Below are 17,285 nucleotides of genomic sequence, written 5' to 3'. Positions count from 1 at the left end.
GAGCACTGGGACAAGACTGGAACGCAGGAAGGCAGGAGCACTGGGACAAGACAGGAAAGAAGGAGCACTGGGACAAGACTGGAACGCAGGAAGGCAGGAGCACTGGGACAAGACTGGAACGCAGGAAAGCAGGAGCACTGGGACAAGACAGGAAAGAAGGAGCACTGGGACAAGACTGGAACGCAGGAAGGCAGGAGCACTGGGACAAGACTGGAACGCAGGAAAGCAGGAGCACTGGGACAAGACTGGAACGCAGGAAAGCTGGAGCACTGGGACAAGACTGGAACAGGAAAGCAGGAGCACTGGGACAAGACTGGAACGCAGGAAAGCAGGAGCACTGGGACAAGACAGGAAAGAAGGAGCACTGGGACAAGACTGGAACGCAGGAAGGCAGGAGCACTGGGACAAGACAGGAAAGAAGGAGCACTGGGACAAGACTGGAACGCAGGAAGGCAGGAGCACTGGGACAAGACAGGAACGCAGGAAAGCAGGAGCACTGGGACAAGACAGGAAAGAAGGAGCACTGGGACAAGACTGGAACATAGGAAGGCAGGAGCACTGGGACAAGACTGGAACACAGGAAAGCAGGAGCACTGGGACAAGACAGGAACGCAGGAAAGCAGGAGCACTGGGACAAGACAGGAAAGAAGGAGCACTGGGACAAGACTGGAACGCAGGAAGGCAGGAGCACTGGGACAAGACAGGAAAGAAGGAGCACTGGGACAAGACTGGAACGCAGGAAGGCAGGAGCACTGGGACAAGACTGGAACGCAGGAAAGCAGGAGCACTGGGACAAGACAGGAAAGAAGGAGCACTGGGACAAGACTGGAACGCAGGAAGGCAGGAGCACTGGGACAAGACTGGAACGCAGGAAAGCAGGAGCACTGGGACAAGACTGGAACGCAGGAAAGCTGGAGCACTGGGACAAGACTGGAACAGGAAAGCAGGAGCACTGGGACAAGACTGGAACGCAGGAAAGCAGGAGCACTGGGACAAGACAGGAAAGAAGGAGCACTGGGACAAGACTGGAACGCAGGAAGGCAGGAGCACTGGGACAAGACTGGAACGCAGGAAAGCAGGAGCACTGGGACAAGACTGGAACGCAGGAAAGCTGGAGCACTGGGACAAGACTGGAACAGGAAAGCAGGAGCACTGGGACAAGACTGGAACGCAGGAAGGCAGGAGCACTGGGACAAGACTGGAACGCAGGAAAGCAGGAGCACTGGGACAAGACAGGAAAGAAGGAGCACTGGGACAAGACTGGAACATAGGAAGGCAGGAGCACTGGGACAAGACTGGAACACAGGAAAGCAGGAGCACTGGGACAAGACAGGAACGCAGGAAAGCAGGAGCACTGGGACAAGACAGGAAAGAAGGAGCACTGGGACAAGACTGGAACGCAGGAAGGCAGGAGCACTGGGACAAGACAGGAAAGAAGGAGCACTGGGACAAGACTGGAACGCAGGAAGGCAGGAGCACTGGGACAAGACTGGAACGCAGGAAAGCAGGAGCACTGGGACAAGACAGGAAAGAAGGAGCACTGGGACAAGACTGGAACGCAGGAAGGCAGGAGCACTGGGACAAGACTGGAACGCAGGAAAGCAGGAGCACTGGGACAAGACTGGAACGCAGGAAAGCTGGAGCACTGGGACAAGACTGGAACAGGAAAGCAGGAGCACTGGGACAAGACTGGAACGCAGGAAAGCAGGAGCACTGGGACAAGACAGGAAAGAAGGAGCACTGGGACAAGACTGGAACGCAGGAAGGCAGGAGCACTGGGACAAGACTGGAACGCAGGAAAGCAGGAGCACTGGGACAAGACTGGAACGCAGGAAAGCTGGAGCACTGGGACAAGACTGGAACAGGAAAGCAGGAGCACTGGGACAAGACTGGAACGCAGGAAGGCAGGAGCACTGGGACAAGACAGGAATGCAGGAAAGCAGGAGCACTGGGACAAGACAGGAACGCAGGAAGGCAGGAGCACTGGGACAAGACTGGAACGCAGGAAGGCAGGAGCACTGGGACAAGACAGGAACGCAGGAAGGCAGGAGCACTGGGACAAGACTGGAACGCAGGAAGGCAGGAGCACTGGGACAAGACAGGAACGCAGGAAGGCAGGAGCACTGGGACAAGACTGGAACACAGGAAGGCAGGAGCACTGGGACAAGACAGGAACACAGGACAGCAGGAGTACTGGGACAAGACAGGAATGCAGGACAGCAGGAGCACTGGGACTAGACTGGAACGCAGGAAGGCAGGAGCACTGGGACAAGACTGGAACGCAGGAAGGCAGGAGCACTGGGACAAGTCTGGAACGCAGGAAGGCAGGAGCACTGGGACAAGTCTGGAATGCAGGAAAGCAGGAGCACTGGGACAAGACTGGAACGCAGGAAAGCTGGAGCACTGGGACAAGACTGGAACGCAGGAAGGCAGGAGCACTGGGACAAGACAGGAACGCAGGACAGCAGGAGCACTGGGACAAGACAGGAATGCAGGACAGCAGGAGCACTGGGACTAGACTGGAACGCAGGAAAGCAGGAGCACTGGGACAAGACTGGAACGCAGGAAGGCAGGAGCACTGGGACAAGTCTGGAACGCAGGAAGGCAGGAGCACTGGGACAAGACAGGAACGCAGGAAGGCAGGAGCACTGGGACAAGACAGGAACGCAGGAAGGCAGGAGCACTGGGAGAAGACTGGAACAGGAAAGCAGGAGCACTGGGACAAGACAGGAACGCAGGAAGGCAGGAGCACTGGGACAAGACTGGAACGCAGGAAAGCAGGAGCACTGGGACAAGACAGGAACGCAGGAAGGCAGGAGCACTGGGACAAGTCTGGAACGCAGGAAGGCAGGAGCACTGGGACAAGACAGGAACGCAGGAAAGCAGGAGCACTGGGACAAGACTGGAACGCAGGAAGGCAGGAGCACTGGGACAAGACTGGAACGCAGGAAGGCAGGAGCACTGGGACAAGACAGGAACGCAGGAAAGCAGGAGCACTGGGACAAGACTGGAACGCAGGAAGGCAGGAGCACTGGGACAAGACTGGAACGCAGGAAGGCAGGAGCACTGGGACAAGACTGGAACGCAGGAAAGCAGGAGCACTGGGTCAAGACTGGAACGCAGGAAGGCAGGAGCACTGGGACAAGACTGGAACGCAGGAAGGCAGGAGCACTGGGACAAGACAGGAACGCAGGAAAGCTGGAGCACTGGGACAAGACTGGAACGCAGGAAGGCAGGAGCACTGGGACAAGACTGGAACGCAGGAAGGCAGGAGCACTGGGACAAGTCTGGAACGCAGGAAGGCAGGAGCACTGGGACAAGACTGGAAGGCAGGAAGGCAGGAGCACTGGGACAAGACTGGAACGCAGGAAGGCAGGAGCACTGGGACAAGTCTGGAACGCAGGAAGGCAGGAGCACTGGGACAAGACAGGAAGGCAGGACAGCAGACTAGCTACACCGAAGGTGTTGACCCGTTTGCCAAGGCGAGGTCCTGGGGACAGGGCCTCGCTTCTTAGAGTCCAGCTATGTGACGTCATCAGGCGGCATCCGAGAGGAGCTTCCCACGCTGGGCCCTTTAAATGTGGAGACGTCGGCCGCGTGCATGGCTAGGGGTGGAGCTGAGGACCCCGAAGACGCGGAGCCCCACCCCTATGGCAGCTCCGCCGAGAGGTCTGTGGCGTGGAGGAAGTCGGAGAGGCCCGAGGAGAGTGTCAGGGACGTCGGGAGCTGGCGGCAAGGGAAGAGGAGCGTGAGGTGAGCAGACCCGGTAGTGGCACCTCCGGCCGGGACACACAACACATTCTCCTAGTCAGGCCGATTCCCTTGTTTTATTGTTTTATTTTATTTTAATTGTTTTCCCTAATATCAATTTTAAATTTACTGTATTTATTATTAAATGAATCATTATTTTATGGGCAGTTATTTGATATTAGAATTTAAGCCTTATTTAATTTGATTTGCTGCAATTTTATTTTAAATTGTTTAAGATGTTTTTAAGGTTGTAGATTGATCATGTTATGTATTACTGTTTGATTTGTGACGTAAACCGATGTGAAGCTTCCACGAACATTGGTATATAAAAAGTAAATAAATAAAAATACACCTGCCTTTCAGCAGCAGCAGCACTGGCACCACAACCCCCTCTCTCGCCCTGCTCGACATATATCTTTCATTCTCCTCTCATCCCCTACCAAGTCCTCCATCTCTTTCTCTACGCCCCTGTTCACAGTGCCCAACATTGCTTCTCTCTACGCCCCTCTTCACCATCTCTCCTTTTGCCTTCTCCCCATCCTCCTCTTTCTCCCATCCCTTCCCTGCTCAGCTCACCAGCATCACTCCAACCATTTTGCCTCCTTTTTGCTAGGCCCAGCATCCTCTCTCTTTCCTCCACTCTGTCTTCACCTACTCAGCAGCCTCTCTCCATAAGTCCCCTACAGCTTCCTCTGCCTCCACCCCACACGTCTGCCCAGCATCCATTCCCTTATGGTCCCTCTGCTTTAAAAGTGAATAGGTGGTGCCTGGAGGTTTCCAGGGATTTTTGCCCCCCCCCCCCCCCCCCCAAAATCGTTGGCACCCTTGGCGAGCACCTGGTTTGCCTAATGGAAAAACTGGCCCTGGGATGATGATAAGTCTGATCTTGAAGCGAGCATGAAACAACTTTACTAAGAGGGTGGTAAATGTCTGGCATAGCCGAACAGTGGTAGCAGGGGCAACCAAGTCCATGACGAAATTCATGTTTCATCGATACACAGAACACAGTGGTGGGGCAGGCAGGCAGGTACAAGAAGTGAGAGAGAGAAGGACTCAATGTTTGCTCAGTCATGTGAAACCTTAGAAAGAGGGGAGAATACAAAGCAGTGGGCAGAGAGTGGCAGCACAACTGTATTAGGTTTCCAACAAGACTGGGGTAACCTAGACAGAACAGCTGTGGTGATAACCTAACATCAGTGAGGACAGGGTGGCCATGGGTTTTGGATAGCATCCCCACTAGTTTTGGTGGCTGTATGGATTATTACAAAACTTGGTGGCAAAACATGAGAAACTATTAATGTTTTCACTCATTAGCCGTGGCCTGTATGACCCTACTCCAATAACCAGGATGCTGCTATTTTTCAAAAGTAGGGGACAAATCTCTATCCTGGGGGTTGGATTAAGTATGTGCCTTTTAAGAACCACAGAAGAGCACAAGGCCTAAAATAGCCTACCGGTGGAGGCCAACGCTATAATGAAATTTAAATATGTTTTGGGACAGATATAGAAGGCAGTGATAGGAATAGGGTTGATCGGTTCGGTTAAAGGCACAGGCAGCTAGTGTTGGTTTTGAGTATGGGAATTTATACATTCGACTACCTAAAGTGGTAGTGAAGCAGCAAGGAAGAGTTTCAGCTTGGCCTGCAGAAAAAGTCTTTTGGGGGGGGCATGGGAAAGAGCATAATAAACTATAGGATGTACAGAAATAAAATCATTTACCTCCTCTTGGACCACTGATGGATATAAATTGGACTTTCTCTGCCATTATCTACTGTGATACAATATAAGCTGGGGCTTGGTCCTGATATGGGCCCACTATGAGTAGAATCACATACACTTTTGCAACAGGACTGCTAATCTAGTAATAGCAAGCAGTGACATACTCTTTTGTGTTATGGTTGCTAACTTGCAACATTTTTTTTTTTCTCTCAACGCACAATTAAGCTTTGAAATTTGTTGCCCCGGGGATGTGATCAAGGCATCTAGGATAGCTGAGTTTAAAAGCAGTGTGGGCAAGTTCCTGGAAGAAAAAGTCCATAATCATCAATTATGAGCCAGGTAGATTTTGGGGAAAAAACCCACCGCTTATCAATTGGAGCGAGTGAAAAGAAATGAATCTACTCTTTGGGGTCTGCCGGGTACTTCCTAGAGATCCAGATTGGCCACTGTTGGAGGCAGGATGCTGGGCTCGTTTGACCCTTGATTTGACTCGGCGTGCAACTTCTTCTGTTCTTAAATTCAAGGATACTGGGATGCAGCATGGTAAAGTTCTACTGTTTGAGGATGGACACCTTAAGACATGGAAAAGATCATTTTAGATAATTTGTATTTTAGGATCAGGACCTTATTTCATGTACAGTGTTGCTTGTTACAAACCATGATATATAAATTTATGTTTCAAAACATAGGTTTCCTATCCGCTCCTTTCAAATGTACTAGTGTTTTGGAAAATACTTCAAATTATTGATTCTTCATCTGTATTTATTTTAACTAAGTGGATATTGCAGCTTTAACAATGTAATAGTTATCACTGCTCTCCTGATCCAGCACCTGAATAAACAGGAAGCACTGAGCGCTGGCCAGGCAGAGCGTGTTGCAGCTGGGAGCAGAATGAGGGGGACAGAGGGGCGGGGAGGGAGCAGGGATCAACCACAGATCAGTGCAACATCTGTTTCCTGATGGCTAGGACTGGTATCTACAGCACTAGTTCTACTGTCACAGATGGATAGCAATAATCGGGGCAGCCAAGCCAGGTCTATCCCAAACATAGCACCATTAAAACAGACATAAATACCTGGAGCCAGAGTTCAAGTGGAAATAAATAAGCCACAGCTTTATTGCGCACACTAAACCCTGACAACAGATCTAAACTACATACCCGAGCCTTATACTAACAGATGGTACTAACCTAAGCAGGAGAAAGGAGAACTTCCCCTCCCCCTCAAAATCCAACCCAGCCCACCCCAGGCGAGCTAGGCCAGGTTGTAGCAGTGAGTATGTAGGTGTAGGCCATACAGACAGCTCACCCCATGCTAGCAAGGCTAGCAGCCTTCCAAGCCTGCATCCTGGCTGGAAGTGGAGTCACAGGCCTGTTGCCGAACCGTCTTCTGTCCTATAGGTGGCAGTCAGCTCTGGCCAAATTATTGAGTCTTGCGGCAAAGACAATTCCCACAATGTAAATATTCTCTCCCCTCCCCCAACCACACACACACTTTAGGCTTGGGTACCCCACCCAGCTGTAACAATATAAGTATACAATAAATCAGACATAAGAACATGCCATACTGGGTCAGACCAAGGGTCCATCAAGCCCAGCATCCTGTTTCCAACAGTGGCCAATCCAGGCCATAAGAACCTGGCAAGTACCCAAAAACTAAGTCTATTCCATGTTACTGTTGCTAGTAATAGCAGTGACTAATTTCTAAGTCAACTTAATTAATAGCAGGTAATGGACTTCTCCTCCAAGAACTTATCCAATCCTTTTTTAAACACAGCTATACTAACTGCACTAACCACATTCTCTGGCAACAAATTCCAGAGTTTAATTGTGCGTTGAGTAAAAAAGAACTTTCTCCGATTAGTTTTAAATGTGCCCCATGCTAACTTCATGGAGAGCCCCCTAGTCTTTCTACTATCCGAAAGAGTAAATAACCGAGTCACATCTACCCGTTCTAGACCTCTCATGATCTTAAAGACCTCTATCATATCCCCCCTCAGTCGTCTCTTCTCCAAGCTGAAAAGTCCTAACCTCTTTAGTCTTTCCTCATAGGGAAGCTGTTCCATTCCCTTTATCATTTTGGTCGCCCTTCTCTGTACCCATCGCAATTATATCTTTTTTGAGATGTGGCGACCAGAATTGTACACAGTATTCAAGGTGCGGTCTCATCATGGAGCGATAAAGAAAACAAGAATCGGATGATGGAAAAAGCCCTTTATTAAAACATGGGCATGTTTTAATAAAGGGCTTTTTCCATCATCCGATTCTTGTTTTCTTCACTGTTACACAGCCAACTGGATCGGCTTCCGCTTTGCTTTTTGGGTCCTTCACCATGGAGCAATACAGAGGCATTATGACATTTTCCGTTTTATTCACCATTCCCTTCCTAATAATTCCCAACATTCTGTTTGCTTTTTTGATTGCCGCAGCACACTGTACCGACGATTTCAATGTGTTATCCTCTATGACACCTAGATCCCTTTCTTGGGTTGTAGCTCCTAATATGGAACCTAACATTGTGTAATTATAGCATGGGTTATTTTTCCCTATATGCATCACCTTGCACTTATCCACATTAAATTTCATCTGCCATTTGGATGCCCAATTTTCCACTCACATGATCTTCCTGCAATTTATCCCAATCTGCTTGTGATTTAACTACGCTGAAAAATTTTGTATCATCCACATATTTGATAACCTCACTCGTCGTATTTCTTTCCAGATCATTTATAAATATATTGAAAAGTACAGGTCCCAATACAGATCCCTGAGGCACTCCACTGCTCACTCCCTTCCACTGAGAAAATTGTCCATTTAATCCTACTCTCTGTTTCCTGTCTTTTAACCAGTTTGTAATCCACGAAAGACATCACCATCTATTCCATGACTTTTTACTTTTCCTAGAAGCCCCTCTTGAGGAACTTTGTCAAATGCCTTCTGAAAATCCAAACACACTACAGCTACCATTTCACCTTTATCTACATGTTTATTAACTCCTTCAAAAAAGTGAAGCAGATTTATGAGGCAAAACTTGCCTTGGGTAAAGCCATGCTTTGTTCCATTAAACCATGTCTTTCTATATGTTTTATCATTTTGATATTTAGAACACTTTCCACTATTTTTCCTGGCACTGAAGTCAGGCTAACTGGTCTGTAGTGTACCGGATCGCTCCTGGAGCCCCTTTTAAATATTGGGGTTACATTAACCACCCTCCAGTCTTCAAGTACAATGGATGAATTTAATGATATGGTACAAACTTTTACTATTAGGTCTGAAATTTCATTTTTTAGTTCCTTCAGAACCCTGGGGTGTATACCATCCGGTCCAGGTGATTTACTACTCTTCAGTTTGTCAATCAGGTACCACATCTTCTAGGTTCACCGTGATTTGATTCAGTCCATCTGAATCATTACCCATGAAAACCTTGTCCGGTACGGAACCTCCCCAAGATCCTCTTCAGTAAACATAGAAGCAAAGAAATCATTCAATCTTTCCGCGATGGCCTTATTTTCTCTAAGTGCCCCTTTAACCCCTCGATCATCTAACGGTCCAACTGACTCCCTCACAGGTTTTCTGCTTCGGATATATTTTAAAAAGTTTTTACTGTGAGTTTTTGCCTCTATGGCCAACTTCTTTTCAAATTCTCTCTTAGCCTGCATATCAATGTCTTACATTTAACTTGCCAACGCCACCTCCTTCCACCGTGCCTCTGAGATGCCAATTAAGTCTATGTCATCATTCACTGCTATACATTCTAATTCTCCCATCTTACTTCTTAGACTTCTGGCATTAGCATGCAAACATTTCAAAGTTTGTTTTTGTTTGTATTTTCATTCTGCTTTTTAATTGATAGGGATGTTAGCATTTGTTAGCTCAAGTGAGTTTTTAGTTACAGGCACTTGGACTACTTTTCTTATTATTGGAACCTCACTGTCTGGATGCCCTAATTCTAATGCATTAGTATCCTTAGAAGATACCTCCCTCAGAACCATGTGCTGCTGAGCGAGTGTCGGCTTTCCCCTTTGTTGTAGTTTAAAAGCTGCTCTATCTCCTTTTTAAAGGTTAGCACCAGCAGTCTGGTTCCACCCTGATTAAGGTGGAGCCCATCCCTTCGGAAGAGACTCCCCCTTCCCCAAAATGTTCCCCAGTTCCTAACAAAACTGAATCCCTCTTCCTTGCACCATCGTCTCATCCACGCATTGAGACTCCGGAGCTCTGCCTGCCTCTGGAGACCTGCACGTGAAATGGAGCATTTCAAAGAATGCTACCCTGGAGGTTCTGGATTTAAGCTTTCTACGTAAGAGCCTAAATTTGGCTTCCAGAACCTCCCTCCCACATTTTCCTATGTCATTGGTGCCCACATGTAACATGACAGCCCGCTCCTCCCCAGCACCGTCTAAAATCCTATCTAGGTGATGCATGAGGTTCGCCACTTTTGCACCAGGTAGGATTGTTACCAAGTGATCCTCACGCCCACCAGCCACCCGGCTGTCTACATTCCTAATAATCGAATCACCAATGATGAAGGCCGACCTAACCCTTCCCTCCTAGGCAGTAGGCCTTGGGGAGATATCCTCAGTGCAAAAGGACAATGCATCACCTAGAGAGCAGGTCCTTGCTACAGGATCCTTTCCTGCTGCATCAGGTTGATGCCCTCCAATCATGAGACCTTCTTCCTCCAAGGCAGCACCAGGGCTGCCAGTCTGAAGTTGGAACTTGGCTACTATGACCCTGAAGGTCTCGACTATATACCTCTTTGTGTGCTTCAGCTCCTCCAAGTCTGCCACTCTAGCCTCCAGAGATCGGACTCGTTCTCTGAGAGCCAGGAGCTCTTTGCATCGCATGCACATGTACAACTTCTCACCGGTGGGTACTTGTACTTGCTGTAAGAACATATTTGAACTTGAATGGCATGAACCCTAACTAATGCAAAAGGAACTAACTGCCCAAACAGTAGGAGAGTTGGTGGGTGCAACACTCAGGAGCCCAGCCCAGACCCTAGAAGGATATGTAAAGAAGGAGAAAGAGGCTGTCGCCCATGCCTTTTATCCTCCCTCCTGGACCCGTGCTCCCAAGCAAGCTGCCACCAATGAACAGCAATGTTTCCTCCTCTTTCCGTCCCAAAGAGGAAAGAGGTGGGAGGAGGAATCCCTCATCAAACCCGCGGGACACTAGTTGGGCACTTTGGCTGCTGAACCCGGCACCTTTAAGAGCCCCAACCCTGGAAAAGTGGTCATCATGGGTTGATACCACCTACAATGACCAGGAATTGCCAGCCCACATGGCAGAAGGAGCCTTCCCTGCTTCCCTGCTTCCCCCCACTCCCTGGCAGATAGGGAAAAGCAGGGGGTTAAACGCAACACTCGTGCACATGGGTTGGCGCTACTAACCACTAGATTCTTAATTTTTGTTTTAAAAGAAAAGGAGATATTTCCAAAGATAGAGTGCAAGGAAGAGTGGATTCAGTATATCTGTTTTGCAGCTAATCTACTTTCAATGAGGTATAGTCTCTATCACAGGGCAACACTTTTTTAATGGAAATTAAACAATGTTTCAGTGTGTTTAAACTGTGACATAATGTATATACATAGAAAAACAACATTAACTAATCAGTGAAAGAGTTCAAGTGCTCATAATGTAGACCTGTACAAAAGAGAAAAATACCTAGAAGTAACATTCAAACTACTTATGCTTTAATTAAGTCCTGTGGAAGGCAACAGTTAAATAATTTTGTAATCTATCTAGCTGCATACACACCTGTCATATATTACTTCATCTTAGTGCACACACCATCACGTTCTTTGCAGTCTGTACCACAGGGCTTCAAAAAGGCAAAAAATATGTTAATATGTGTTTATGCATGCACTTTATTTTTTTTGCAATCCTATTGTAAAGGCTGCAAAGAACGTGATGGTGTGTGCACTAAGATGAAATAATACCTAGAATGCAAATACGCATAGAAAATGCCAGCTCATTGTGAACTTCTCCTCTATTTGTTTCAGCTGGGAAGTGTTTCAGCATACAGAATCAAATGATAAAGGTTAGCTAGAATCTAACTATGAGGATGTTATTGCTTCACAAGTTTTGAGTTTGGCAGAGATGAGCACTATCATCAAAATATTAGAAAATGTAAAATCCAATATGTTGCTAAAAGTAGCAAGATTTGGAAATACATAAGAACATAAGATATGCCATATTGAGTCAGACCAAGGGTCCATCAAGCCCAGTTTTCTCCTTCCAACAGTGGCCAATCCAAGTCACAAGTACCTGGCAAGTACCCAAACATTAATTAGATCTCAAGCAATGACTATTTCCTATTGATTCATAGCAGTTTATGGACTTCTCCTCCATGCTGTTAAAGAGATTTGAAGAACTGGAAATGCAGATAGAATATACTGTACAAAAAACTGACTTGCGTGGTTTATTCTAGGCTCACAGGCAGAGATAATATAGCAATACAATGTAAGACTAAAAAGCTGGAACATTGCCAAGCAAGGAACTAGAGACTCGCTGATTCCCTGGGAGTGAAGAGCAAGAGTCTGTTGGTAACCATTAAACATTATTTATAAAAGGTTCTGAAAGTTCCTCCTTTTTCTAGAGTGATCTTTTAGCCACCCTCCCAAATAACACCCCACCCCCTTTTTTTTCACAACTCTGCTATAATTATAGAGGAATGATGAATCTCGGGGATAGTTTGCACCTCAGCAATGGAGGGTAAAGTGACTTGCCCAAGGTCACAAGAAATGACAATGGGACTTGGACACTGGTCTCCCCAGTTCATAGCCCACTGCGCTAACCACTCGGCTACTCCACACCTTACTTTTATCCTTCCGGAAAAGAGTAACTGTTAGGATCGTGGACCCTTGGACCGGCTGAGACTGCAGGTGTCGTGCTGTGGATACCCACAGTGGGTGGCGCCGCCGGGAGGCAGCGCTGAGGAGAGACTTCGAAGACGGCTTCACCACAGGAGGAGCCCGGGCCTCTTGGTCTTAGGTGGATCCTATGCGACCAAGGATCAGAAGAGCAGCCTGCCGAGGTAATCCAACGCTGAGATGGCGCCCAGGAGGTCAGGAGAGACTTCACCCTTGGAAGCCCGCAGTCCCCCCGGGAAGAGCCCGTGAGGACCCGAGCCACTGGGGCTTAGGAGAAACCTCCGGGCGGGTGATGAACAAGTACCTGCGGCAGTGGGAAGAGATGAAACCGAAGTCCAGGAACAGGCCAAGGTCGAGAGCCAGAAGTCAGATGTTGGATGCCAAAACCAGGGATGGAAACAGAAGCCGGAGTCGAAGAACGAAGCAAGATCAGGAGCCAGGAATCAGATGTCGGATGCCAAAACCAGGGATGGAAACAGAAGCCGGAGTCGAAGAACGAAGCAAGATCAGGAGCCAGGAATCAGATGTCGGATGCCAAAACCAGGGATGGAAGCAGAAGCCGGAGTCGAAGAACGAAGCAAGGTCAGGAGCCAGGAATCAGATGTCGGGAACAAGCAGGAACCGAGAAGCAGGAAGCATGACTAGCTACTCCGAAGAGTCAACCTCGTTGCAAGGCACTGGCTAGCTGTGACTGCGGGCTTTAAATAACCCGGCAGCATCTGACGTCAGCAGGGAAGCGTCCCCTGTTTTCCCGTGCTGGTCCCTTTAAATTGGGCGCCCCTGTGCGCGTGCGTGCCTAGGGGGCGGGGTCAGCAGTGGATCGCCGGCGGCATCTCCCTCGCAGGGAGAACGCCTCAGTAGGCCGCGTCTCGGGCCTGGACGGCCTCGTCTTGGGTCCGGCAGGCCAGGGGGGAGCTCCCACGGACAGGGCGAACCGGGTGGTGAGTGGAGATCCCGGGGCCCGGCCCGGGATCGCAACAGTAACAGTTTACAATTATCATCTCAGTACTCCTATTTCTGTATTGCACAAATTAGGAAACAAAAGAGACACAGGGTACGAAGACAAGAAATGATCCTCTGTCATGCAGCCTGGTTAATCCTCTCATGCTAATGTCCAATCCGATAGAGAAAAAAGCATTCAGAAAAAATTAACATCCTTTAATTATAAGAGAAACTAAAAGCAAGAGTAATTCCAGCTTCTTACTTTTCTTTGGGTCAGAGCAAGAAGTTTCCATCCAGAAGGAAAAGCCTAAATAACAACCACCACCATCACCAAAAACAGAAATCTGGGGTTAATATACTGTTGTATAAATAATGCTTTCAACCAACAAACATGTTCAAGTTAATTTCGTAAGGAAATTAAAATCTTTTCACTCAAAGCACAAAAGTATTCAGTGCCATAAATATTTCATTATGATACATGGAGCACTCGTGGTGCATAAGTCTTACTTCCAGTTAGCAAATAATCTGAATTAACTTGCTCATGGTTCAGTACTGTGCAATGCCTAAAATTCAGAGCAACCGTATCTGGTTAATTTCTTTGCTTCTGGTGCTGTTTTCCTTCCTGCTTTGTGCGATGCACTATGCATTTGCTTCTAAGATTTCAGGAAATCATCTGATTACTCTTCTGAGGAGAGAAGAAAAGCCTGAGGGAGATAAAGTGTCATTATCACTGCACCGCAAAATATCATTCTCAGAAGGTTCATTTTTCTTGACTGATAAAATATCTGAATGCAGAGAGAATTCCATCACTTATTTATGAGAACTCTTGTGCGGTTCCTCTGGGTCCCTGCTTTCACAGACTCCATGTACTATACTGCTCCTGTGGATGCTGTGCATGGTTGATTCCACTGGCTCTCATTTCAATTTCCACACAGTAGATGTACTGTCATTTCTCAGTTAAACAGTAAAGAGGAGGACGACGTGGATGTCCTGCTATCTGAAATAAGAGAGAGAAAACCTTCAGGAAAAAAAAAGCGATGTCCAGAAGGATTTATATCAAGAATGCCCATTTTAATCTTTTTTATTTTTTATTCTCTCATATATCAATTTTGTTTTCTTATTGGAAATAAAATATTTAACTTATTTATGTTGTTTTCTAGATTTCTATTCTACATCACATGAGGTTTGCATATTGTAAGAATAGCTATGAGTCAATAGATAAATTAAATAAAAATAAAAAAAAAGACAGTAGCTGCACTTGTGCTTTCTTGTATTCCACCAACTGCTGGCTGCCTCTTCTCCTCCCCAGTAACCATCCAGGCCCTCTCAACCTCCACACCGGCCACCACCCCTATATCTCTGTCGTTGCCTCCCTCTTCTCTCTCACTTTCTCTCTTCTCCCTCTTCTTTCTCTCTCTAACACCAAGCCCCCCACCCCTTCAAACCTCCTTGTGGCCCTAATGCAGAATGTGCAGCTGGCCCATTGAAATGACTTGCCTTCATCCTCCTCCTCCTCCTCTTCTCACAGGGCATCCAGCCATTCCCTCTCATGACTGCGAAGCTTCCTTGCCCTCTTCTTTAAATCCTCAATCTGAAACGAGTGAAAAATTATAAAACTCTGATTAGAAAACAATATTATCTTGAATCAAGTAATCAAATCAACAGCCCATGAAGGTTTCATGAACCATCTATGCTTGGCTATGAGGCCTGGCTATTGAATAGCCTCTGCACCCCCAGCCAGTCCCTGTCTGACCATTCTTGCTTCCTTGTTTTTCCCTGCCACTGCTCCAGTCTCTGCATGGATTATGTATGCCGCCCACTGATGATGTTGAAGTCAACCACGCATGCACAGTGTAACATGCACGCACAAACTGAACGCTTATCCAGTCTTGTGCATGCAATTGTGGATGTACATCCAGTGAAGAGGATCCCTCCCAGTCTGGTTTCTAGGGGCCCCCCTAGCTAATCATATTCTCTCCCAGTCAGGCATTTTGGACCCCTTAGCCATGTGGTTATATAATCACCAGTGTACAAATACATCCAGTGAGGAGGGATCATCCCATAGCAAATTAGATTCCCTCCCAGTCAGGTTTCTAGGGCTCAATAAGCAAGTCAGATTCCTTCACATTCAGATTTCTTGGGCTCCCTGGCTATGCAGATTATATAACTGCATAAAATGAAAGCCCATCCAGTCCATGCAAGTGTGGATGTACGTCCAGTGAGGAGGGATCACCCCCTAGCCAGTCAGGTTCCCTCCCAGTCAGGTTATAGGACCCCCTAGCCAGTCAGGTTCCCTCCCAGTCAGGTTCCCACCTCTGATTAATAGGCCAGTGTTAAAAAAATTTTTATTAACAAGAAAAATGGCAAGAGACATACATAACAGACAGAAAAACTGTAAGCAGAACTGTGTCAAGTCGCCTTCTATTTATGCCTCCAGAAATCAAACAAGAGAATGGTAGTTACTCAGTGCACCCTTGGAAAATCCACCTTCCTCCTTATCAATCTAACAATTGGGGCCAAAGGGCAAATACTAGTTGAATACAGAACTTACATGAAATGTAGTCAGCAATGAGCTTCTGGTGAACCTCATTGCCCCTTAAGGTTCTGTCCCTCTCCATGGCTGGATGAACTGGAGGATCTGGTTCCAAGTCAACAGCCATTTCCTCTTGCATGCCGAACCTCAGAGTGATGCTGTGCAGCATACAACAGGCAAAGACTATGTACGCCACCTTCTTTGGACTGCTCCGGAATGGTCCAAGCACCGAAAATGACTTTTCAGCAACCCAAATGTCCATTCCACTACTGATCTCATGCTTGTATGTACTTTGTTGTATCTTCTTTCGACATGAGTGCATGGCGCCTGGAGAGGGGTGAGCATCCATATTCAGCAGCTTAACCTTTAAAAGGGAACAATAAATATCAATCACACATCAGTACTAGTGTACAGTCACACCAGTATCAACTATAGTGGTTTTTGAGTGCCCTCCCCTCTCCCCCACACATGTAAGCTATGGTTTGGGTCAGTATTGTCATATATGAACAATCAAGTGGCTAACATCAAACCGGGCACTTGACCTGCAAACTCCCCAACCACATTTCTTTTTCAATCATATATTGCCCCCCTCCCCAAAGAGATGACCAATGATAGCGCAAACATTGCACTAAGACACCAATGTTATCAATGGATGCGTAGGTGATTATCCCTCCTCCCCAACCATTACATTCACCCCCAACCCCACCCACCACATAACATTGCTCCTCACTCCCCAGTGCATAGCAATAGCAATGATGTGCCCCTCCCCTATGACACCCAAAAGAAGGACTTACCAAGCAACTAGTGGTCACCATATGTCCTATCTGGAAAATTGTGCCTAAGTGCATACTGGGAAAATATGTATGAATCATGACAGCTCCCAGGAAATCTTGGCACAACATTCAGAATTTTGAGACGTGCTATCTCACACTTGGAGGGAGGGATGAGAGCAACATGGGTGCAATCTATTGCCACTGATCACATTCAGCATGCCAGCGATATCCTGAAACCCTCACCTTGTCTCATGCAGTTGTGTCTGCTGTTCTGGAAACTTTATGTAACTTTTCATGTGTTCGTCATTGCCCACAGAATTTGACCAAATTGCCTTGAAAAAAAAAGAGGACTGGTCCATTCTGCCCACTATACCAACTGCATTCTGGAAACTTCCACTGGCCAGAAATTGTAAAGCATGCAGCAGGTTTCACCAACCCTGGTATAGCATGGCCATGAACCAAGAGAGGGTTTACATCACTGCAAAGGTCCTCATAAAGACTCAAATTAGCCCTTGTGCTCAAATGATACCTTTCACCTCATCTGTCTCTGTCTCTGTCTGCAGTCTGAAATGCGCTGCCTGCATGATCTCCGGATCACGGCTCTCTGGACCACATGCTCCTCTCTCCTTTGTCTATCTTAATTTTTCTCTCCTGTGGTTCTTATTTCCTGTACTCTTCCTTCTCTCTTATTCTGGCAC

General features: G+C 47.2%; 1 protein-coding gene across 1 annotated transcript in view; it reads right to left on the bottom strand.

Annotated features, from left to right (window-relative positions):
• Window positions 1–16,629, bottom strand: part of CARD8 (caspase recruitment domain family member 8) — a 97,512-nt gene extending 80,883 nt beyond the window's left edge. Inside the window, exons 1-2 of the mRNA XM_029617376.1 lie at window positions 16,609–16,629; window positions 15,833–16,178 (exon numbers count right to left, since the gene is read on the bottom strand). Of these exons, the coding sequence (XP_029473236.1) occupies window positions 15,833–16,178; window positions 16,609–16,629 (367 nt within the window). The remainder of the gene's footprint in view (window positions 1–15,832; window positions 16,179–16,608) is intronic.
• Window positions 16,630–17,285: the final 656 nt, after the last annotated feature.

This window comes from Rhinatrema bivittatum, chromosome 9 (genome assembly GCF_901001135.1).
Source record: "Rhinatrema bivittatum chromosome 9, aRhiBiv1.1, whole genome shotgun sequence".
Lineage (NCBI taxonomy): Eukaryota > Metazoa > Chordata > Amphibia > Gymnophiona > Rhinatrematidae > Rhinatrema > Rhinatrema bivittatum.
This window is presented reverse-complemented; position numbering and strand designations above follow the sequence as displayed.